Genomic DNA, 25,752 nt, shown 5'->3' with positions numbered 1-25,752 from the left:
GAGAGGACACGGATTTAATTTGGTGCGTGGACGCGGTCGCAGAGAGGGCGGTACCAACGTCGAGTTTAATCTCACTTCAAAGGATATACTGAAATTACACACTGTAAAACTACAGAGGACTAGCGATATTGTATTCAAATGAACACGCTTTGACTTCTGCGAATTAAAATTTTTAGACGTAATTAATACGGGCTTTAATTTTAATGCTAAATTGAAAATGTTTTGAGGTATCTTTTATCATGTTCTAATTTAAAAGGGTATGATTTAAATGGATATTGAATATTGTTTAACATAAAAAAAATTGATAATTAGTTTGTTTTTTCGAATAATTTGATTAATTAACGGTAAGGTCCTTAATAAATTAGAATAAATTATGAAAATTTTGCGAAATTAAAATATTCAAAGAGAAAGGTCATATCTCCAGAATCCTAAAATATGATGTATTTTATAGACTCCAAATCTATTATCTAAATTAGTTATTATAAATTTATCGAATTATCTTTTATCTCAACAATATAATCTCAACTTAGTTATTCTTATGTTTCGTGATTATTATAATTGTTAACAAAATTATAACTTTGAATATAAAACTTATTTTTGAGATCAAACCTAATAAATATTTTAAGATAACCACTTTGTGGCCATTATGGCAATAGCGAGCATGGATGTTGGCGCCGCGACGCGCGTCTCTAGACGTGGCGGGCAGACGTCGTGGCGCCCACTGATTTACTCCCTGGCGTCATAAAACGTGATGTGACGTCGTTTTACAGAGTAGACTTGAGTCTCAAACTTATTTGTGATGGTTATTGATGTACCGATTATATTTTATTACTTGTCTTCTTTCCAATGTTGTAACATTAATTGTATAATACGTTTAATAAGTTCTAAGTATATTCTATGTGTATAAATTATTAATACGTATACTATGATTGTATTTGCAAAGTTATATAAAGGTTAGATATTAGGACTTAACAAAATAATGTTTATATAAAAAAAAACTATTATTTCTCTGCTCCGATCTATATTACACTTACATCTAACGGTTGCTAGTTTATGTAATTTAGTGCTTAGAAATCAATTCATTTATCCATAACAAAATAAAATAAATCTCTATTCGTCCCTACTCTGCTCGCAGTCAGTCACATCGGCTATTGCTCGTTCAACCATCTCCACTAATGTTCGTCGTGTGCAAATATTTGAGTTGGCCAAGTCTTATTGATCAGGAGCAGGATCATGGCGCTCGCTCGCGCCGCTTCTGTCACGTCTCGAGTACTTGTAAGCACTGCGCGTGTGATGTCTCGCTGCACTTAGAGGGTTTGAGGGAACAAGCAAAAATGTACATGGGTGTTAAGTTGCTTGATGCTGGATACATTTTTACGCTTGTTGTAAAGATTTGAAAAGTCTGAACCTGAGAATATACCAGTTAACTTTACTAATGTGTTCTACTAATCACTGTTTTCTCACATACTTATATAAAAAAAATCCGAGAATAGACAAAACACTGATTTATAATAAACCTAAGTGACTAGCAAATCTGATTATAAAAGTGTAAATCTCAGATTGTATTCCAAGCTACACCGATAAAGTTGAGGCAGATGCCAATAATAATTCTTAAGTCGCTAATATCCTATGCTTCAAACCAGTTTTCGATAAAACGCTAATGAAAGTCTGGTGAGGGAACAAAAATAGAGGGCGAGGCCAGACTGTAGCAATACGTTTACAAATCTAGCTAACATCATATACAGATTTCCTAATTTAAATTTTATTTATCAGAGCGAACCGTTAAAATGTCATGTCACTAAACTAAATACTAACGATATTCCAGTTAACGAGTAACACAACAATGATATTATGATAATTAAGTTTTAAGTTTATTATGCGCATTTATATTGTTTTACATTGGCTGTTCAGTTGCCAATTTGGGCAGTGTTGTCGATAATACACGGAGACGTTCCGAGCTCCATTGAATTTCCGGCCGGTAACGACATTTCGGGCAAAATGCCACCGGAAATACCGTTAATGCATGTCAATTGTTGTGCCCTTAACTTTGTTAGTGAAACACTCGCGGTGTTTGATATTTTTCATCAAACTTTGTACTAGCTTAGTTAGAAGTTAATGTCATCAGTGAGTTAGTTTAAAGTTATTATTGAAACCCAGGCACATTACTTTAGTAGCATAACACTGGTTTATGCTTAATAGTTAAGAAGTATTTCAGCGCTAATTAGCCTGTTTAACTCCTAGCCTGCATACTGAAGAAATAAAGTAAACCATAAAACGCATATAGATATGTGGCGCAAAATGTATTATTGGGAAATACCTAATACGTAGCACGTTTAGACTCACTCCGTCTGTCTTGATTTGTCTATTCCGTAGTCAAGCAGCAATGTCCAAGCATTGGTGTGTTCATTTAAAAGACATTGAACTATTAATTTATTAGTTGCAGGGTATTATTCGACTTATGTCTCAGCGTGACGAATGTAGCGCGGAGCTTTGCATTACGTTGCTACCCGAAATTCTAGATGGCGTTGTTTTAGTTTTTGCCAGACGTAGCGGTTTTTATCATTTGATTTTTTTTATAGCGACTGAGTTTCAGAGTAACAACTCAATAGCCAAATAATTTATTAATGAATAAATTTTATTTAGCCGTCAATAAATTTCCCGGATGTTGTATTTATATTACATTCCCTCCTTTCTAATAGATTTGGTATATTTCCATTAAAAAAGTCTATATTTTATACGACTAGAACATCATCAATATATTTTAAATAATTCATTTTTAAAAAGCGGCAATAGCTTAATTGGGTGTGGAACGGACTGCCAAGACGAATGTTCGCAGGTTCAAATCCCAAGGGCACACACCTCTGACTTTTCTAAAATCAAGTGTTTATTCTTTGTGAATTTATCGTTCGCTTTAACGGTGAAGGAAAGGATCGTGAGGAAACCTGCACATCTGAGAAGTTCTCTATAGGAATTTCGAAGGTGTGTGAAGTCTACCAATCCGCACTAGGCCAGCGTGGTGGACTAAGGCCTAATCCCTCTCAGTAGTAGAGGAGGCCTGTGCTCAGCAGTGAGCAAGTGTATAATACAGGACTGATATTATTATTATTTATTATTAATTAATTTTGAAATGATTTTTAATCTATTACAACTGCACTCACTTTCCATATAAGCGCCCACACAATGCACTTTCTTCCATTTTAATTCACAAGGAGAAGCACGCAGTTCGCGCCCGTTGCTCGCCTCCCACTGCGTGTCGCCTGTCTCATGCGGCTTCCCTACGCGTCGGTTCCTAACAAAAGGGTTGCACTCGCTGATTGCTTAATGGACAGTGAAGGCTGAGATAGGCGACGTGATAAATCACCGCTGTGATTACCGACCCATTATCTAAAATACAATCTCGGGGGTAGACAACTTAGAAAGTGAAGTTGGTGTCATTATTGACTGTGTTGCTAAAAACCAATTGGAGAATTTCAAGTTCACATTAAAAATATATGTTTAATACTTATTTGAAGCGATAGCGGCGATAGCCTAGTTGGGATGGAACGAACAGCCGATATGAATGTCCGCAGGTTCCAAACCCAAGGGCACGGCTTTACTTTTCTAATGTTTTTTTGTTTATTCTTTGTGCATTATCACTTGCTTTCACGGTGAAGTAAACCTGTATACTTCGGAAGTTATCTTAAATAATTTTAATCTAATCCGTCTCTGTAGTAGAGCTGGCCCGTGTCCAGCAGTAGGAAAGTATAATTATTTGTAGTAGAATTTATATTATTATTTTACAAAAAGAGGTCAGTCACAGCGGGACGTCGCCTCTTGCGATAAGAGTACTATTACTTTAAACTCTTAAAAATACTTAAGCGTTATTACCACGGACTCTACCATGTATATTTTAGTAATACAATATAAAACGATATAGACAAAATTGTGATAGAGTTAGATGTTGGCTTAAAGCGCGGGCCGATTTGAATAAATTTAAATATCCAAGAGGCTAAAGCGCACTATATTTTATTCCTGCCCGGTAGTTTAATTTTAATGCGATTGCGGACGAAGATATATGTTTGGCGAAAAGGCGCCATAGAAGTGATACTTCGGACAATTCCATGGCGCCGCGATTGATGAGTCAGCTTTGAAACGAGAGGCTGCAAGTTCAATGCCTAAACCAATCAAGCATTTGAATCATACAAAAATATTTGTGCTCTGAATGTCTTGTATTCGAAGATTTTTCGTTTTCGTTCGTTCGATTTTTCGACTAACAACTAAACTTTTAATGTGGGTCAGTATCTACTATATTATTATTATTTGCCACGGTATGATCTTTTTTAGTATAACCAATACCTAGATCGGACTCATAACCAAAGTGTCTAGCTATTTTATTAAAGCAATCTTACTATCAAAAAGTATTCAGTAGTTGAAGTATATCTAAGACATGACAAAAAGTTTTAATATGTTTGAAGCTTAAGAAAGCTCTTTTATATGATGATGTAGCACTATTACTATAAACTTAAGCAGAGATGGCTAAGTTTGGAGGCGCTAGCTAAACGGCTGATACGTGTGGATTTTAAAAAGCTGTATTCATTTGAATGATTAGAGTGAGATAGGTTTAATTTTTAAGAGACAATCTATTTCCTATGATTTTTTCTTATTCTGTTTGCTCATTAAATATAATAATCTTAGTTATTTTTTAGTATATATTTTCTCATAATATGTACTAGTATAATTTAACAATGTATACATTACGTTAATGAATGCTGTGTACTCTTTTAAGTTGGTTGTGCATCAGAGTATGACCATTGTTTTATTACTCCTGTGTAAAATCAATGTTTAATCTACTGAAGAACTTAAATTAAATAAATATTGTGCAATGTGCTTGTTGATGTTTCATTGGGTAAACGTTATTATTATTCAATGGGTAAATTTACTCACTCGTTTACTGCCCAATGTATTACAAAAATATTACCGTGTATTTAAAAAAAAATGAAATCTTTACTGACCTTAAATAAATCAGTGAAGAAAAAGAAACCATTCATCGATAAATGTAATAAATGTTCTACACAGAACTCATAATACACAGAAACCTCTAAATTACATCGCCGATAAATACGTCGATCCACCCTCCATCAGGTGCGAGTCGATCAGCGTCAAACAAATGCATCGTACAATCGAGTCTATTCCTCGCAAGCCCTCGCCTGAGTCTCAAAGAGAAGCCTGTGACAGTCTGCCAAAGGAAAAGTTACAAAGGCTTACAACTACGCGGAGTAGTTGCGAGAAACTCATACCGACTGTACTGTATAATGTTCCTTTTAAATTTATAATTGGTTTGCTTTGTGTTGTAAATATAGCCAATATAGCTATTCGTCTTTGATTTGAATTTTAGACGAATGTTGCAATAATTATATTAAATAATTAAAATTGATCATGTAAAAGATTTTTTTTCCTTTATTATTTTTCCATCTGCCCTTATTATTCTCTTCGGTTGGTATGATACGCTATTATAACATTTTTATTAAAGCAGAACTGTTTTAGTTTCATTTCTCGGCAATAATTTGTTTTTTTTAGCGATCGGTTCCTTACCTGAAATCAAGTTTCTCTGTTAGTTGCAGTAATCTAAATACAGTGTTACCAATCTGGGAAATGGGAATCGAACTCCGCACCGCTTGGTACGCAGCCCATAAATACTGCCAATAGACCGAGGCAGCATGTATCTATTTAGTTTCATTAAAAAATTAAATTGTTAAATATTTTACATTAGTAGTTTACCAACATGCCACTGATTCCTATTACGAATACCACAAAACACTTCACCACAAAAACAATTTCTAAGGATAAGACTCAATAAAACGTGATCGTACGTTGCACGTATCTACAATCGTATTGAAATGTTGGCTCAGTATTTAAATGGATTCCCATTTGTATTGCCGAAACATGAAAATAGCGTGGCTTTTAAACAGAGAGGGGTTTCGTGTAGAGTTAGCAAAATATTCAAACCGTCCATACACAGTTTAATTTGTAGGGTTGTGATTAATGTTGATGTAATAATCGATTTAGTTCTTTTGATGAAGTTGTGTTTTATGTATCATCTAAAAAGTTTTATAGTTTGGAGAATGATAATATTTAAGTGACAAGTATAAAACAAAAGTAAATATTGTTTATATGGATCATGATTTTCTTCAAAGTGATATTATCCAACAACTATTAAGAGTAATAGACATTATTTCTACAATACTCTAGATATTTCGATATACAATTCTCCGTCTTTTATCGGTCTACGTCTAGTAAAGTACATTGCTCATCTATACAGAGCATATATACATATATACAGAGCGAGTTATTGTTGTTTTTCAAAGCCTGTAGCAACGTAGCGTTTTTACTGAAAGGGGTTCTCGCGGCTTCACTTCGCTTCTAACAGATTTGTACGCAACAATTGTACACTTCATGCGATGGGGTCTTTATGGCTGCGGTCGGATTTATTGAGTGTTTAGGAACCATAAAAATGTAAATGTGAATTCATTTTAAAGTATATTTCACTGTCATGAATCACGAACAATTTGTCTTTTTAAGACGCTGTTATTGCGGAATTTTAATCATTTGTGGAAAAGCTTTCAATTTTTTTTATGAGGCATAAAATGTCTTTTTTGTAAGGGCACGTCAAAGTGACTGTAATATGTCTGGTAGTTACTATAGTTGCGTCAAGATAAAGTCGATATTTTAAATAACGAGTGAATCGATAATGACGCTAAGTGACCACGGTATAGGTCTTTCCGGAATTGTAGAAAAATATTTGTATTAAAATTGCTATAACTCACTATTTATATTTTTGAACATTGTTCCCAGCTGACCAGTCTCCTCTCCCTCTTTTATTCTCCTTTTCTCGCCTCAATATTCGACAGGGCACTCATGATTTCTTTAATATTGGGGTGTTCATAGACGGCGGTGCTCAATTACTATTAAGTGACCCACTTGTTGGATACTGGTATCCCGCTACAAGAATGTTATATGTTTAGTATTATTATAAAAATATAAGTTCAAAACTAAAAACCATAAACTAAGAATATGTCAAAATACAAGTAATTGAGTGGATATTAGGAAGTACTCATATAAATACTTATATTGAATATTAAAGCATGGTAAGTTCTAGCTGTGCTGTCGTCGGGTAATAGTCATAACCTCACTTTGTTTAGTTTTAATGTACTCGGATAAAAAGAGATACAATCATTCAAACTCAAACACTTAACATATAAAATAGAAAAGCGCGACAATTGTTTCACGAACGTGATAACATCAAACGGCGTAAGTTGAATCTCATTAAGAAAACATTTTTGCGAGCTCGTTTGAGATAAGTTTCGTGATCCGGTCCATTGTGATAGCCATCAGTGGAAAAGTCCGTGAAAAGCCGGGGCTCATTCTCCATTCATGGGGCGATTTGATTTACTTAAGATCCTCCTCTTGATACTGTCTATTAAGCGAGTGGTTCCCAGCGAGGGTTTTATAAAAGAATAAACGTGACATAGGATGTGGATGATTTATTTATACAGAAAATTGTATATCTTTTCCGCAACTGCCGTGGAATCGATAGTGACGACTCCTTTCGATCTACCGAGGAAATAAATTACTATTCTAGTGGTGTAGCAAGTCATCTCGTTAATAACATATTCTTTATCGTTTAGTATCATTTAGTTTGAAGTTATAAAATTTCTGTAATGACTGTGTGTGAGAAAATAAATGAAATAAATATTATTTTGTTATTTATACTTATCATTTTCTTTAATCTGGCATGGAAAGCTTTGCTGCATTATTTTAAAGCTATAACATATAAAATAAGGGGTTTACAATGAAATTAATCATTTTGGAGTGAGTTATAAATGCCTTTTGATTTCTGGTATCTAATATCAAACTTACAATATACTATACTCAAACAGAGATTACACGAGAGAAAAAATGAAAACTATATTGATATTTTAAGCCGTGATGTAGTTTATCGGTTGTTTTTATACAGTTCGTTTATATTGAGGTGCATTACAGAAGGGTGACTTAACGCGTGGTTCCGGACGAACGGACGAACGATTTATAAAATGAGTTTGCGGTGCAACCAACCCGTGATACCCCATTGGTTACGTCTTACTTCTATATAAGTGATGTACTTACATAGAGTTACGCATGTATCGATAAAACATTACTTATGGCATAATCTAAAAATATAAGCGATTTAATATCACATAGATTTCTATTCAATTAAAGGTTACGTAATTAAAATCATACTCTAGATATAAGTAAAAAAATCAGAAATCTAATATTTTTTATCTCTTCATGTAGAACACTTTTTGCAATTTTATCCAAATGTAAAAACTACGGAATAGAGTTTCATGGCATTTTTAAATTACAACTGCCTCACTAACACCTCATTAGTATATTAATCTGCTCTTCTTAAATTATAATTTATCTTTTTTATAATAAAATAACAGACCTTATAAGATTAATGTTTACTTATGTATGTGTTTCATACTTTTATATTCATTAACATTTAGAACGATTTGCAACCTTAGAGTGATATAAGCTCGAAGGAAAGAAATAAAACAATTCATATCGATAAATTGTGTCGCGGCACGTTCTTATTTCACGGGCATTTGTCGTGTGACGTCACCATTTTTCCCTCGGTGCGCCGCCATCAGTAGAAAGTTAAAAGCATTGAAAGACATATCGCGGGTTCCTTCCAGGCTCCATTGTTCTCTCGCCCTTTGTCCCCCGCCGAATGTTTTAATGTAATTGGCTTTGTGCGACGCTTTTTTACCCCACTTTCCTTATCGTATGTGTGTACGCTTCGAAAAGTTTTGCTTATCCAATCTGCTACTCTCGTACTAGTTCCTAATTAGGAGTGTTTAGTTACACATTAATGTTTATTGCCTAAACGTTTATTTCATAGTCCATAACTCTTGAGTACCGTTATTCATTTGTATGATAAAAATATAAGTAGTAAAGATAAAAACTTGCAATAGTTATAATGATAAATGCAATTAAATTAGCAATTTCTCTAATTTAATCTGGCCATATATAAATACGCTACTTTAAAAGAATTCTTTAATAAAAATACAAATATGCAAGAATACTAAACAGCTTCATAGAAGAATAATTATAGTGAAATTTAAGATAAAACATTATTAATAATTCAGAACATACAAAGCTCGATCTTCAGTACACTCAGTACAGATACACACTCGACTGAATAACATGATAGACATGTTATTACTTCTACATCCTTCCTATTTCAACTACCCTGTCTCCTTTGACTTCAGTAAGTGAGTTGGATATAAATTGGGCCATTGTCTGTGAATCTGGAGCATTCGCGCGACTTTTAGCTTCATTCTGCAACGGGAAAATGTATATCGATGAAAATTGACAGTCTCGCTTACACCTAAAATATTTACCCATGGTGCGATAAAGATGGCCGACGGTTGATTATTAAATCGCCACGAAATTTTTGTAGAATAAGATAGCTGATCTTCAATGAATGATCCTTTGTTTTCTCTTTCGGATGGTGTTGTCATTTCGCTCTAGCGCCCAGGACATAGCACTATACACTCCGTCAATAGAATACAGGATCAATTCGCAGTGTGATTCTACTTCAATGGTTTCCTCGAAAAATGCTTTATTTTCTCATTTATTTTCTTACATGTTCTAACCAGAAATGTATTCGTGGCTAGAATATTATAGTAGAGCCTTTGTTTTACATAGGTAATAAAAATACATCTTTTTTATTTTTATTATAAGAAGGTCTTTGTTACTTTTTATTCATTATAGTATGCAAGTATTTAAATATTATTGCCTTGCAGTTAATAAAAAATGATTTAATAAAGTATATTTTGCCTTAATATTGTATCACGATGTGTTCTTAACACTAGGTAAGAAATAATTCTAAGATGAATGAAAAGATTGCAGAATACCGCTGTGAGTGAGGACAGAGGGAGCGTGGCACGCATTTCTGGCTAGTTTGATATCAGCTCCCGTGACGTCACCACCGTGTGTCTTCCCCGCTCATTATATCTTCGATATATTAAGCTAAATTAATTAACGATCCTTAACAGTTGTGAATTTGTACTTAAACTGGTAAAGTGTGTGAATTTCTTTGTGGAAAAGTTTTGAGTATACTAAAAGATTCAATATATTCCAGTGAATTCACTCTACAGTTACATTACTATGGGTTGCTTTTTATTTTGGGTCGTCTAAGAAGATCCACAGGTCGTTGTTTCTCAGTACATTGGCTGTGCCACGTTCTCATGATATAATTTTGGACTTTCTTAGAAAGATATACGGTACGAAATTGTTTAAAGGAAAAATAAGGGTGTACTCTGTTATCACCTGTTGATCCCACCGACGAGACTTCTGAATATGTTTTGGCGCTGGTTACTGTGAGTATTTGAAAATAATATTAACTTATTCGGTGTTTGTTCTTTGGAAAACATTTGGATTAAAATTATGGATAGTTTATAGAAATTATTTCCATTGAAAAATATCTTAAGCTGAGGAAAGAACAGAATAATGCATTTCAAACATAAGAGTTTTTATCATCATTATTTATTTTATATGTTCTTTGCTAATATAATATAGTGTTTTATACGACTTTTGGAATTAGTGCCACATGGTGTGAACAAAAATATTTATCGTACCCTGTTTTGTATATTTTATAAATATATAAGATTCCGTCAAACATAATCTACTGAAAATGTTACATAAATTCCTTTTGTAGGATAGAAATATTTTTTATGAAAACTTTGTAGCCTTTAACTATTTGTTAACACTCATTGGAGTCTTTCAAAGTCAATGAGTGTATTTTTTCCAGCTCCACCCCAGATCGAGGAGGAATATTAAGTGATATATGAGCAAATAAAGAAATAATGCGTACACAGAATGAATAGTGATGGAAGTCGCAAAGAATTCAAATTCGAGAATACGTTTTTTATTAGGATTGTATAATTGCAATTCGAGTTATATTAGGAAATGTTATTGTTTTATATACAATTAGTACTTTTAATGTTAATAAAATTACTATCGAGTTATTAACATTAACCTACATAAAATAATTTATGTATGTTAATGTTAATAACATTACTGTTCAAATAAAATTTCTAGCAAAGAGAATTGTCGGTTGGTAATCGTAATCTTTATAGTCCTTTATATTGGATTATGAGTTGTCACTTTATCCTGAGTAGCATCTGCATGGCGATATACTTGTTACTATTATCATTATGCAATTTGAAAATAATTTTGTTCAAGGATTATTAAGTCATATCTAAGATGTTATTCATATATAATGTAAACAAGAGTGGCCCATGTATGAATAAAAAGTTGTTAAGGAGCTACTGACTTGAGTTTTATCGATATCGACTACTTAAGTAACTCGGAAATCAATCAAACGGGCTCCCTCATTCCGGTTCTTTCAACTTTTTTAAGGGACAGTTTTACTGAAATCATGAATACAAAAAAAGAGTTTTTGTATCAGTGTTTATATCTTGGATGATGATTTTGTGAGGGTATTTGAACTTAACAGTTCAAATAGTAAATACCTTCAAATTACTTTCAAATAAGTTAAAAAACCCTTAAAAAGTAATTTTTGGAAGCATGAATCATATTTTTTTACAACCTAGGCACAGCCTCAAAATATAAAAAAAGTAAAATAGTAATAATTCGTGGATAAAGACCCATTATATCAATTAGTAATTAATATAGAAATTCTTCCTGACAACGTATGTTCATACGTTTTCTTTATCATGCTATCGTCAGAATGGAGGACTGGATGTAAAAACTTAATACATTGTTTAGAATGAATCTCTGACTTTTAAAGGGATTTATCATTCCTTTGAATATTAAAACAAAGGCTAAATCTTTTCATAAAAAATAGACATAGGTTATAGTAGTGAAGCGTATTTTTTTCGTAAGGGATCCCGACACAAATTATAGGTTCTAATAGTATGTATAAATGCGCTCTGGAAATTCTTCTAATGATAATTTGAATTTACATAAGTTACGAAAAGGAAGCCGGCCGGAATCGGATTGTATGGACTATTCATCATTGATAGGGTCAAGTATTCATTGAATTTACCCATTGGTTTGTTCTTACAATTAAAACTGCAATTCACTTGCTATAAAAATAATATGAGGTAATCAATAAAATATTCAAAATTTTACTATAATATGACGGTATTCCTATAACGTTTCTGTCGTAAAAAAGATCGCGCTTACGCTCTTCAACGCTAGAAGTGTCACAACGAATGAAAGTGTTTCGAAATTAGGCAAGATTATGATTTCTTTATTGGTACACGAAAAGTATAAATAAAATATAATTCGCAATTGTCGCCATATCGTTCTGAATAAAGTGCCCCACGTCGGTCGTCACGGTACAGTAGATGCTAGTTATGTTTATATCTGGTTCATATATCACCGGGCCCTTTGAAAGGTCTCCAGAGACAGTATTACGACGTCACAGGTAGCCCAATTTATTTTTATGATTGAGCCTATACGGGATTTATATCCTTTTTTAGGAAACGGATTTCTGAAAATAGTGAAGTGACTGAGTATTATTGGTTGTAATGTGGACACAATATTATTGTATTTAGGTGCTGTATTCTTAAGGCTTATCTCGATTGTATATTAATTTTTCTTTCATGACTTATAATAAAAAGTTTAAAATAAATACATTAAAGTTAACAGTAGACAAGATATTAGCGTAAATGTATTGTTTGTACTTCGTTAGGCTCAACATTTTTTATATTACGCTCAACCCAAAGTATAAAGATTTCTACAGCGATCATCGCATAGTATAAATTTTCACAATATTACAATATCTAAAATCACATAGTTACTCGATATTGTAAAATTACAAGCCCGTTGTATTCCAAGTCTCCGTGACCCAATAAATTCTATTACTTGTTGCTTGGTGTGACATCAGAGAGAGCCTCCAGGGGCCTGTGACACGAATATTAAAATTATCTGCAACGATTGTCAATGGTGCCTCTATTACATTTGAGGAAAAAATCACCCAAGAGACTTTTATCTGATTGCCTACTTCTGTACTTATTATCTATCTTTTGTACTTCATTTGTTATTGTGTGTGGGAATAAATGTCCTTCAGGATGTACAGTAAGCAAATAGCGCATTTAGTATGACATTTTAAAGTTAGTTTTTATAAATTACGATTAACATCACTTTTCGATCAGTTCAATACTGAACTGTTTGTGAATGACATTTTTCATATATCAAATAAATTTTCTCAAATGTTGAATACCTTTGTACTTAGAAGTACACTAAGCCCAAAATGCCTCAAAAATTTCGAGATGTATAAGCAATACCGAGTAGATACAGTTGAAACCCGTGTAAAGGATTACAGCTCCTAAGCGGGCGTATTTGCGTAATTGATATTTACTACTAACCTGGATTTGGGAACGCTCTTCTCGAGATTAAACGGGGATTTGTTTGGATTTTCTTTCCCCGCGAATTCACTTCAATTTATTTACAGCGTGTACCTTTTATCTTGTGCCAAATAACATTTAGAGTTCGACAAATGTTATTGTTAGACCCTTTTAGAGTTGATTGTTGTAAACTTTAGGGAACCCTTTCTGTTTTGTGTCGTTGTATCTTTCCAAGCTTTTTCTTAAGTTGCGGAGTAATATTATGCAGTTTACGTATTTTTAATAAAATATAAGACATATTCGATAAAGGTCATTAATTTTATATAATATATTATTTTACAGTTACAAGCGCTTGGATAAATAAAAACTGATTTAACCGCCGGTTTGTTCTTGTTATAAAAATAAAATAATGTAGCACGTTTGACAACAAATATGGAGTTTTTGAAAAATATAAAAGTGAACTTACGACGGGGTCATCTACTGTTTAGTGGGCTAGTTGCCACTACCGCCCATTCAGTAAGAAAGTATGTCGAAAATCTACCCCTCGGGCATCCTTGAGAACTTTCACTCGAACTAAACTGAGCAATAAATATAGATAGATTTTGATGTCTACCTTTTTTGTCCGCAGCTACGCCTTCGTAAACAATCTAATAGAATATATTAGCTTTATTATGTTATTAATTAATAAATTCCTATAACTAGATAAAGTAGCATTTTATTAGTTATCATCGGCCTTTTGATGTGAACCGATCTAATCGGACTAATCGTGCTGAGACAACCTACAAAATGCATTGCCTGATCTGGTAATTGAACTTAAAACCTCTCAGTCCATGGCTCAAATTCGCTACTTGCCAAGAAAGCGATAAAAGGGGGAAGTGCTGTTATCCACAAAATTTTAAATAAATTCGATAGAAATCATTTACCGTCCCATTTTAGCTATGAATAACTGACGTTGATAATATCTACATATTGGCTGGTTAATACCAACAGTATTTAATACGACACAACTGTCTTATAAATAGATAGTAGTGACTATTAATAAAATAGAACTTTTAAAAATCTCTATTATTTGGAATATGATTAAACATTAACATTTGATTCAATTCACCATTTGGCAAATCTTTTTCGTAAAGTAATCTTTGTTAACCACGAACCTAAAACAATTAAGATTTCGTAAAAAATTCGTTCCTGCAAAAAATATATATACAAATAGAGCGTCAAAAATCAAGAAACAACAGAGGCGTAGCCCGCACGTGAGGTCTGCCCAGCCCGACAGATTAGGCTCCGACAAAGAGAGTAAGAACAGAGCCCAATACGATTCCGACAAATAACACGCAGTGTTGTTTGCCTTCCATTTTTATGATATTTGTTGAATTCGCGACGCGAGGAAATAAAATTAATATTTGAAATAGAAATGTCGATCAAAGCACGTCTGGTTTGTTTGATAGTGTGTTAGCGAATGTGAGTCATATATGTTATAATCACACATATTGTTTTTAATATAAAATGTATATAGTCTTCGATATTTTGTAACAAATGCATGCTAGTTTTGAATTAACGCTTACTTTATACAGGAAAGAAAAATTATAATCTAAACATACGCAGTTTCGCCATATTGACAAATAATTATAATTTGTTGATTCTATCGAAATTCAATACATTGATTTAAATTAATATAAACATTGCCTAACATATTGATGGATTTGTAAAATTATTAAAAATATAGAAACCCAAAAATATATCGCCGTAACATATTTTACTTTCTACCATTGGATTATGAAGTTGGAATGATAATATCATTGTTTAAGTCGCCATTTCCCTTATTCGATTACTCCGGTATCCATAACGGCCATAAAGTAAATCTGGCCATAAATATAAGTGAACAGACGCTAACAAGCGTCTCGGGTTCGCCAAGTGATATTTCTTGAGACGCTTCGCCATTTTTGTCATAACTCTATTATGTTCGCAAGTGTCGAAATGCGAGATAATTCGTTTTATTTATTTATGGATTTCTATCGTCTGATGTAGAATTTCTAATAATTTAAATATAAATTCAAACAAATAAATTTTAATAGTCAAAGTTTATTGATATTATAATTTATTTGATAGATTTAGTGAAGAGTGCGAATATGCTCACGTTATGCATACTCATTATAATTATTATTGTGAAAATATATGAAGATAATCTAGTTAAGCGATGAAGCGTAGTTTTATTTTGACAGGACTGCAAAGAGGAGGTCTTGGGTTCGATCCCGGGTCGGGCAAAGTGATATTGGGTTTTTATATCAGAATCAGCCTGGATTCTGGAATTTGGGATATGGCGATATCGACCCCCTTTCAAACCATGAGACAGAATATACCCGCAGAAAAATGGCTGTACCAGTTGCGTCTCTGCCTACCTCTTCGAGGATATAAAAGGCGTGAGTGTGTGTATAATTTGATAACAGTAAGATGTCAAACTGTCACATAAATAGTTGATGGTAAACAAATAGATCCTATATTAACTCATTTTTTTATTCAGACGCAGCTGCAAACGTCTAATATAATCATTATAATAATAACACTCTGTAAACAGTGGCGATAGTCTAGTTGGGTGTGGAACGGACTGCCAAGACAAATGTCCGCAGGTTCAAATCCCAAGGGCACACACCTCTGACTTTTCTAAAAAATCATGTGTGTATTCTTTGTGAATTTATCGTTCGCTTTAACGGTGAAGGAAAACATCGTGAGAAAACCTGCACATCTGAGAAGTTTGCTATAGAAATTTCGAAGGTGTGTGAAGTCTACCAATCCGCACTAGGCCAGCGTGGTGGACTAAGGCCTAATCACTCTCAGTAGTAGAGGGAGGCCCGTGTGCTCAGCAGTAGGCAAGTATATAATACAGGACTGATATTATAATAACACTCACCTATGAACATCATAAAATGTTGCATAAAATCGTACGTTCTATAATACATATTTCCTAACTGTATAATTAAATGTAATTTTTTGTAATTATTTAACATTATGTTGCACTAAATAAGTATTCTAAAAGTTTGACATATTAATAAATATTATTCAACTTGCAAAGAACAAAGTAGGCGTGTTAGTGTTTCTCCGAAATAGGTCGTTGCCTTACATGAGTTACATTTATTACATGTTTTATTCACTATTTCAGTGCGGTTTCGTGTATATTAAACAACTGCTGTGCTATTTTTTTAGATTTACTTATCTCATATAATTCAGTAAATAAAAATAATATGTTTGAAATATCTTTATATTTTGTGTATAAGTGCTTCTAATGACACAAAAATAAATGTAAAAATTTTGAACACAAAAAACGAATCGAGTACCTACTTCATACGAACAGCTATTCTAAGTACATTTATTTTTAAACATATTATTTACTTGTTTTTTTAAAACCTATATTATATTTTTTATACCCACATATAAATATAAATTTGAAATTGAAACAATAATTTATTAAAATAGTTTTATACGGAACACATGTTTTTAGAACTTGTATATCCATATTTTTATCATTATCTCTAAATATTTAAATAATCCCACAACAAAACTTTATAAAAGCATAAATTCTTGGTGAAAATTATGCATTTGAAATCGGTGATCGCTGAGGGTGGTCGGGAAACAAATTTAACCGACAATTGTAAATCAATTAGAGAGGGTGGCTTTACGGGGTGTAATAGCTGCCCCCTCCCGACTAACTCACCAGGGACGGAATTGAAATTGATGTACGTATATATTTGTATTTATTGGTACAAATTATACCGCAGTTTTTACGCATGAAAGTGACAAAGGGTTGACGGTATTATTGCAGAAAAAAAATGTGATGTAAGCATGAGAAATACTGCAATTATTATTAATATTAATCAGAAGAATTATCATCAAAATGTACAATCTGTTCAAAGCATATCTCTTCTCGTCAAGATGTTATTAAAATTATAAACTATACTGTAATTTATCAAGTTTGTTAAGAAATCGCGTCTGAAATGTTGTGCTATTAACAAATCTGTGATCGCAGCGTTCCTCCCTGGGCTACAGGTCTCCGTGGGGTATTCTCGAGTGCATATTGTAATGTACGCAACACACCTCCCTTCTTCAGCCCACGCCCCGGCTCTTCACGTCTTATTCAGGACTTGTCTTCGAAATGCGGAGGAAACCTGCACCTGCATTATTTTAATTAGCTTCCTGTTGACGCGACAAAAGTTATATTGTCACGAAATATCGCGATATTTTTTGTAGCAGCGCGATATAGTTAAACTGGGCTTGATATCAAGTACAATTTAGACTAAAATATAAAGTCGACTAAGTAGAGATATTACGTATCGACAGTCGCGAAAATTATGCTGGCCTACATCATTGGACATATACCGGCTGACCACAGAAAGGGACTCATATGGCAAAAACATTGTGGCGGGTCTATAATAACAGTTCAGTTAAATTGATGTCATATGTTGGTACTTTAAAATAGAACAAGTAAAGGATAAATATGTGTTATTTTACTTTATCTAAGTATTGAGGTACATAAGATCGTAAGTATCGGAATATATGTCTAAATAAGTTTGTACGATACAGTTCTGTGGTCTGCACAGACTAAAGCTTAAAAACTTAGTTACAAAGCGTAAAGTATAAGTGACAGTAAGTAGGTTAGAGTTTCGCACGCAAATTAGATGACAAGAACAGTGCAATATCTAGTGGCGAGTGACGGTAACTTAGTTAAGCTAAAACTTTAACTTAACGCGACGGAACACGGCCAGCGGATGCCCATACTCAAAATTGTTAAGTAAACCATGTATAGTTGTAAGGAGAGTATGTCATTGTTGTAATAATGGTGTTTGAAAAATAGAAATGTGTCAAATACTAAGTCCGTATTTTGATTGTCAAAGTTAGTCCAGGAGGACCAGAAATTTGTAAAGGATTGCAAAATTCTTTTATTTCTTTATTTCTATGATTCTTGTGGTATTGTGGGTGTTTATATAGGTAGTAGGTACTGATTAGGTACCAGATATTCTGTCAGTTAGTTTATAATCTCTGATATAAAGGAAAACCATATTTAATGATACGTATAGCATTACATCACTCGAGAAATGTTGCTATTTTCAATGAGAAAGAGATAATTTTTGAAAAATGATAATCTATTTTCGGTTTCAATTTTAAACATTGATTATTCTTTTCTGAGTTATAATATCTTGTTTAGTTCCAAATTTCTCCTTAAGTTAATTGACTCCACTTAACCTATTTTCACATGCTCAGCTGTAGCATCGTAATTAAGTATCGAGTGATCTCAATATCGACTCTACAATGGCCGGTATAGCATTTTATGCCTAACCGTTCCAACCATGTAGACGTTACATAACATTAATGTTCTTAACATTATTTACAAATATAATTCTGTTAATAAAATAAGTAACAGATTAGGTATTCGAAAGTGACTAATACAAATTTTATTGAGCTAAATAACTATAACAGCCTAACTAAAGTCAACAGGGACAAAACAGTAATTACGACATTTTAACTTGCGTCACATAATAATAGGTGTAATGTGGAATGCATTAGCGGAACAATGTCGCGTCGCGGCAATCAAGGGGGAGCTATTTTGACAAAACAGATAGCTGTAATTATTGTGATAATGTAATGTGACTGTTTTTAGTAGCTCAAAGTAAAATACTATGCAGTATATGTAACTATGACGTTAACACTACTCCAGTTATTTAAAATTATCTACAAATAGTTTGTATTTCTCTGATTTAACTTATAATGTAGAATCCACGTTACACAATATTTCTCATCACAAAATAATACATATTGCCATAATATTTTTATGATCGTTTTCTTTTAATTTTGAATTCTTGTTCGCATCTTTCACCAAGTAAATTTCCGTCTTACTTTTTTCATTGAGACGTCCTATTGGCGTTACAGATGTAAAGTTGCCGTGTTGAGCACTCCGGTGCCTCACATGGCTCATCAAATATTTTTTTTTCTTTTGGTGTTATAATGAACAAGATGAATGACGTTTGTGCTATTATTGTTAAATATTTTGTAATTTAATCAAATATTTTTATTTATATTCTAAATATTATTAAATAAATACTATTACTAAATGATTTTATTAAGATTTTGAAATTATTTGGGCCATCAAGGGTTTTGTTCCCTTACAGGTAGCCAAAGTCAAGATTTTCAGTATTATTTATTTAAAATTCATTTTTCTAGCGAAAAACATGATTCTATGAATAATTGTCTTTTACAGTAGCAGTATCACGTCTCATGTCTCACCGAAATGAGATAAACGAATAATTAGGACAATGTTTGGGGCTGCTCGGCGCGGCGCGGCTGTTGACAGCGTGGCGTATCGCGTAGTCAGCTAAACGCATTAGCGCGGGTCGCGGGGACTACTCTGGGGGCGCCACCGTCGCGCGTCGTTTCCACTTGGTTATGCCTTTTATGTGACGATTCATTACCGGCCATGTTATAGGGATGGGGACAGATAGCCACATTTATTACTTTTGTCAGCGGAAAAATGAATTTACACTTCAATGACTTAATGCTATCTCATACTATGGAAATGATTTGTTATTTGCATTTATTATACTTTTTCCGGAAAGTTATGCCTGATATAATTTATTAAAATAATAAATATCTTCATTATTAATGAAAATGTCGTATAAACTTTGTAGTATAACATAAAATTTAAATAGTTTTTTTTTTATGCAGTTGAATGATGTGCGAGCAGACAGTTCGCCAACCTGCCCATGCAGTAATATTAAAAGTAATCCACAAGTTACAATTACAAAGAATTCAATTGAGCTGATCGACTGGATATAACATCTAAATCACAACAATCATACCAACAACTGGCTAATGTATTTTACAACTATAAACACTGCTCGCATCGAGTTGCTTGGCGGCAAATAAAGTATTGAAACGTATTTAAAGTAACTGTCAGTCATTTGTCATCAATAAACTATGAAACAAGAAATTAAATACAGAAAACAATACTGATCTAAGATCCCTATAAGTACTATAAAATGACTCTGCATGGCGTCCCGTAAGCCTGTATCTATATGTACCCACACATATAATCGTGTAACTAAATCCTATTGTATGGGTGAAGCTGGGTGGCATCGCAGACAGTTAGCCTGACTAGCGACAGACGGCGCCTAACTCAATATCCCAGCTTAATGGGCCTACTGATTGTACGCAGTGCTGTACACATTGTCAGCAAAAGTCAATCGTATACGAATAGGGTTCACTGTCGACTCCATCGTGTTTTAACATATTTTTCGTTATTTTTATCGGGTTTTACATACATAGTAATTATTTAAAAATATTAGCGGCAAACACCATTTTTGGGTTTTAAATATTCTTTTGAATCTTTTGAGGCAATTACATAATTATGTGCGACCGCAAGGGAAAGAAGTTTTAAAAAATAGCTACACTCGTAAAAGTTCTCATTTAGTTCTCAGTCTTTCTATTCAGAATGAAATGAACTATCGAAGGAAGTAGTATCTTGAACAATTCCATTGAGGTCATAAAAGTTAACAGAATCCAAGTTATTTGCATAGTTCTCACAGAGTTAGCTACAGATGGGGCACTCATTTAGTGGAAAGGGATTAAACGAAATTACAAAACTCTCTGCCTCTTTAGCTAAGCATTCATTATTTTTAATGTATTATATTCTTAATTGTTAGTTATTAAAATAAATAGACTGGCAGTTAACTTGAGCACAATTTCGTAGTTAGATAAACTGGTGTCTGTTATACGGTAAATTTTCATGCTAAAACCATATACCTATTGTCAAAGATGCGATCATAAAAATGTGATAATAATTTTTAGATTTAAATAAAATATCTTTAATAGACATGAAACAATTATGTAACAAAGTGGACAGGTGCGATCCTTCACGCCAGCCCTATTTGCAAGCGAGCGCATTTTAATTTTATTTTCACGAGCGAGGTGTGTCGCTTCCGATCGGTTTTAATTATAGAGAAAACACGAGCAAAATATCGTTGAATAAACTTACTATCAGCTTCATACGTACGTACTCATAGTTAGAAATATTTAACATTGTTACTTGTCTGTTATTATTAAGTCTTACATTACATGTATTTGAAAAAAGTTTTAAGTTGTGCAATTACATATTTGGGATTATTTATTGAAAGCCTTATATAAATAAAGAACATAATCATAGTGAAATACTACACAGCCATTTTATATAGCATATGCAACAATAGTATACAGATATCTTATTTGTGATATTTATAAATGACCAAGTTTTGTTCATTTCAAGCGAAATGTGCATTTCAGGATTAAGTAACTAGAATTCCGCATAAATGAAAACTGTTATGACATTAACTAAATTGGTTATGGTTAATTATACAAAACGATTGTTTATAATTTATTCTATGCGCGAGATTTTTAATATATTTTTTTTATAATAAATATTCTATTCATACCAATCTTAGGAGGCATTTTAAAAGATGGGTATCCCCGATATCTCTCTTCGTCTATGTGCTATCGCGATTTATTGATTCACGAGATAATTTTGTACAACTTGCGGCAAAACAAGAGTTCTCTTACAATTGAAATCTTTTATTGGTATATGTCAAGTCTAATATAATTCATTAGGTGAATTGGACTGATGGAATATAAAATTTGTTTCAGAAACAGTCAATATGAAAACTTCCACGTCGACCAGAAGGGATACGATCAGATGTATGATGGAGAGGATCTGGAAACACCACCGTCACCAAATAGGCCCCCTCCACGACCCATAGGTACTTTAATACGTAGTGAATATATAATGTACAGAAATATGTAGTTTAACACAATCAATTAATGATTACAATATAAACGCAAATAAAGGTTAAATAAATTTAAAAAATATATTTATTTAGAGCTGCCCGTATCTCATTTTAAACATTGAATTTCTAAACATGGAACTATGATAAATTAATGCGTTTTAATATTATTTATAAGTATTGTATTTTCTTAGATAAATACATCAAAGCGGAATGCCCGTGTTTGAGCGCGCGCTACACGGTGGCCCTGCTGGCGTGCTTCGGTTTCAGTATAATGTTCGGCATGCGGTGCAACATGAGCATGGCAAAGTTAAAAATGACTGACAATTCCAATGTAAGTGTGTTTTACTTGTTTATTTTACTCTCTCTTTGTGAAAACATTTTATCGGAATGATAGTAATCAAATAAAAAAATGAAAGAGAAAGGCAGTAGGATTTTTTTTCAAATGACTCAGCAGTTTTGAAGATTTCAAGTTTCTAACAACCGATAAGTATTAGGTCATTTCATAGTATTATTGTTGTAAAAATATAAGTGTCCGTAAGATTTATTGAAGCGTTTAGAGATTAAAGTTGGACTATAACCAGGTTATGAATATTTATCAGTCATCCCCTAGATATAGTTGTAATGTTTTTTATTTTATATAAAATAGGTTTAAGATTTGATACTCAAAGAACTTAGTCAATTAGTACAAAAAAGTCACATGTTGTAATTACAACATGTGACTTTTGTGTGATAAGTAAGGCGAAATCCTTCTCACTTTGGTTTATAGATTTAAAGTGCTTATTTAAGTTATCTATAGACGAAGGTTTATTGTTTGTAATTTATCTATATCTATATCTATCTATCTATACTTTACTTATAATAAATCTGTAGAGAGGTCAATTCTGTACATGAAATATATTTCCAAAATAACTATCAGGGGGTGATTAGGGATCGATACTGATGCCAAAAATGCAATTAGTAAAATTTTTGTCTGTCTGTCTGTCTGTCTGTCTGTCTGTATAACCGTTATAGAAACAAAAACTACTCGACGGATTTTAACGAAACTTGGTACAATTATTTGTCATACTCCTGTGCTGGTTATAGTATACTTTTCATCACGCTACAATTAATAGGAGCAGAGCAGTAAAGGGAAATGTTGGGAAAACGGGAGAAGTTACTCCATTTTTAAGCTTCCGTCGCGTGTGCAACCTTAATGGTTAAAGCTACGCAGAAATCATGTATGACGGAAATGTTCTCCTTAAAATTATGTAAAAAATATCCCACGACAGCATATGTCTATCTTTTATGATTGACTCACAATAACACGTGTAACTCCCGATAGCTTAGCAGCTCGAAGCTTTCTCATTATATTTGTCTACTCTTACGTTTATAACACTCTCAGTCATCCCTAATTAAAAAAGTTAACATTATTAAATATTCCATAAAAAAGAATCATAGAAATCGCTATAGAAACACCAAAGTTATACATGAAATACGCTAATAATAAGCCATCACGCGTGAATACTGAATCATGCTATAAGCTTCCTTCGATTTCACCAGGATCATCATCAGACCCTGACCGGACAACCGGACCACCTGCATACCACCATACATTAAAAAAACATCCCGACAAATTGAGCACCTCCTCCATTTTTGAAGTCCGAAATCCACGCGGGCGAAGCTGCGAGCGGAAGCTAGTTTATAATATAATGTTCCTTACTTATGATGTTATTTAGTGAAAGCTTTCCTAAAATGAAATAAATAAATATCTTAGATAGCAGACCCTCTGTAGCTCGTTAATATAACAAAAATATTACATTTCTCATAAAGCAAAGTTAATACGATTGTCAAGTTCCAAGGAAAGCAATCTTACATAATAACGGTACTTAGTATTCTGTAATGAGTTACAATTCCGCAGAACAAAGGCGAGGAGTCTCCATTTAATTGGACTGTTGAAGTGGAATCATCTATTGACTCGTCGTACTTCGCTGGGTACCTCATCACCCAAGTCCCTGGTGGCTTCCTCGCCTCCATGTACCCTGCGAACAAGATCTTCGGCATCGCTATAGTAATGTCAGCTGTATTCAACATGGCCATCCCCGGCGCTATGACAGTAGGCCCGGCCGCTGTTGTCATCTTAAAAGTTGCGCAGGGCTTTGTTGAGGTAAGTGCTTTTAATGATTGACCAATCTAGTATCGTTATTTAAGTTACGTGACTTTTTATTTCCAACGGTTTTTAATACCGTAACCAATATAACTGTGTTATGTTTGTCCAAAAAAAATATATGTTAGGGACTATAGATACCTACCAAGTTAGAACTGAACATAGTCATTATTCAGAAAATTTTAATGTATGTATTCCTAAATGCTAGAGATTACATTGATACAAGTTATTAGGGGTTACAATGCAAAGTATGTGTCGTGAATTTTGGAACATTTGATATTCAGTACGTGATGGTGCATGATCAAGCTTATTACAATGCTACAAATTTTGCAGCGCGTTTCGAATGTGGCACTCGTCACGTTTGGATTTAACTCCCCTACTTTCAACAACTTCATTTTGCATATTATTGGGATGTCGCCTACATTTAACAGATCTCATACTTAGGGCGACTGTCTGTTTTAATATGTTTTAAAAGTGATGCATTAAAGGCTTACATTAAGAAATAATACGATTTTTGGTAAGATATTTATGGATCTAAAATATTAATATTAACCGAGCGAATTCTCGTTATAGTTTATAACCAACTATTTATCTACCTATTAGAATTTAATTTACTTTTTGCACGTTTACTGCGTTCCGATAATATATGTAAGTTTTAATCCTTCCCAAACATTTCTGAGTAAACGATAAAGGTCGTTTGATATATGGAGCATTGAAAATCCAGAGGATTTTCAATCATTACACCTCCATATCCTCAATCGTCCTCGAGTATAGTCGACATCGCTTGCGAATGTACTTACAAAGCCTCTTTAGGATTACGGAGCCCTTCGTCGTCATGGTTACGTATTTGCTCCTCTCCGTATATTCCGGATTAGATCTTCAATGCCAATATCCTATTTAATCTTAGATTGTGGGCCATCTATAGAAATCATTTTAATGTATCAAATACTTTTTCTATTGTGCATTGTAATAGAAATACATACAAAGACGGATTTCGTAAAGATATTTATTTGCTTCAAAGCGAGATCAGATTAATACCATCTATATTTGGTAATCCGTTGAGGCCATAAATTGGATTTTATGTTTTAATAACTTATTTATTATAGGGTGTGACATATCCATCATGCCACGGTATTTGGAGGATGTGGGCCCCGCCGCTGGAGCGCTCCAGATTGGCGACACTGGCCTTCTGTGGCACTTACGCGGGCATAGTGATTGGCATGCCTTTGTCTGGCCTCTTGTCGGATTACATAGGCTGGCAGGCGCCATTCTATTTTTATGGCGTTTCGGGTGTCGTTTGGTAAGCATAGTATAGACTTATGACTCATTAATGAGACTAAACGTAGGTCACGCAGCAAACACAGCTCTGTTAATGTCTATACGTAAGTTAATAAATCTGTTTTAGGCTTTC

General features: G+C 33.4%; 1 protein-coding gene across 1 annotated transcript in view; it reads left to right on the top strand.

Moving 5' to 3' along the window:
• Window positions 1–25,752, top strand: part of LOC115446673 (vesicular glutamate transporter 1) — a 44,571-nt gene that overhangs the window by 9,033 nt on the left and 9,786 nt on the right. Inside the window, exons 3-6 of the mRNA XM_030173434.2 lie at window positions 22,059–22,171; window positions 22,390–22,529; window positions 24,096–24,341; window positions 25,448–25,641. Of these exons, the coding sequence (XP_030029294.1) occupies window positions 22,059–22,171; window positions 22,390–22,529; window positions 24,096–24,341; window positions 25,448–25,641 (693 nt within the window). The remainder of the gene's footprint in view (window positions 1–22,058; window positions 22,172–22,389; window positions 22,530–24,095; window positions 24,342–25,447; window positions 25,642–25,752) is intronic.

The sequence above is a fragment of the Manduca sexta genome, chromosome 24 (assembly GCF_014839805.1).
Source record: "Manduca sexta isolate Smith_Timp_Sample1 chromosome 24, JHU_Msex_v1.0, whole genome shotgun sequence".
NCBI classification, from domain to species: domain Eukaryota; kingdom Metazoa; phylum Arthropoda; class Insecta; order Lepidoptera; family Sphingidae; genus Manduca; species Manduca sexta.
This window is presented reverse-complemented; position numbering and strand designations above follow the sequence as displayed.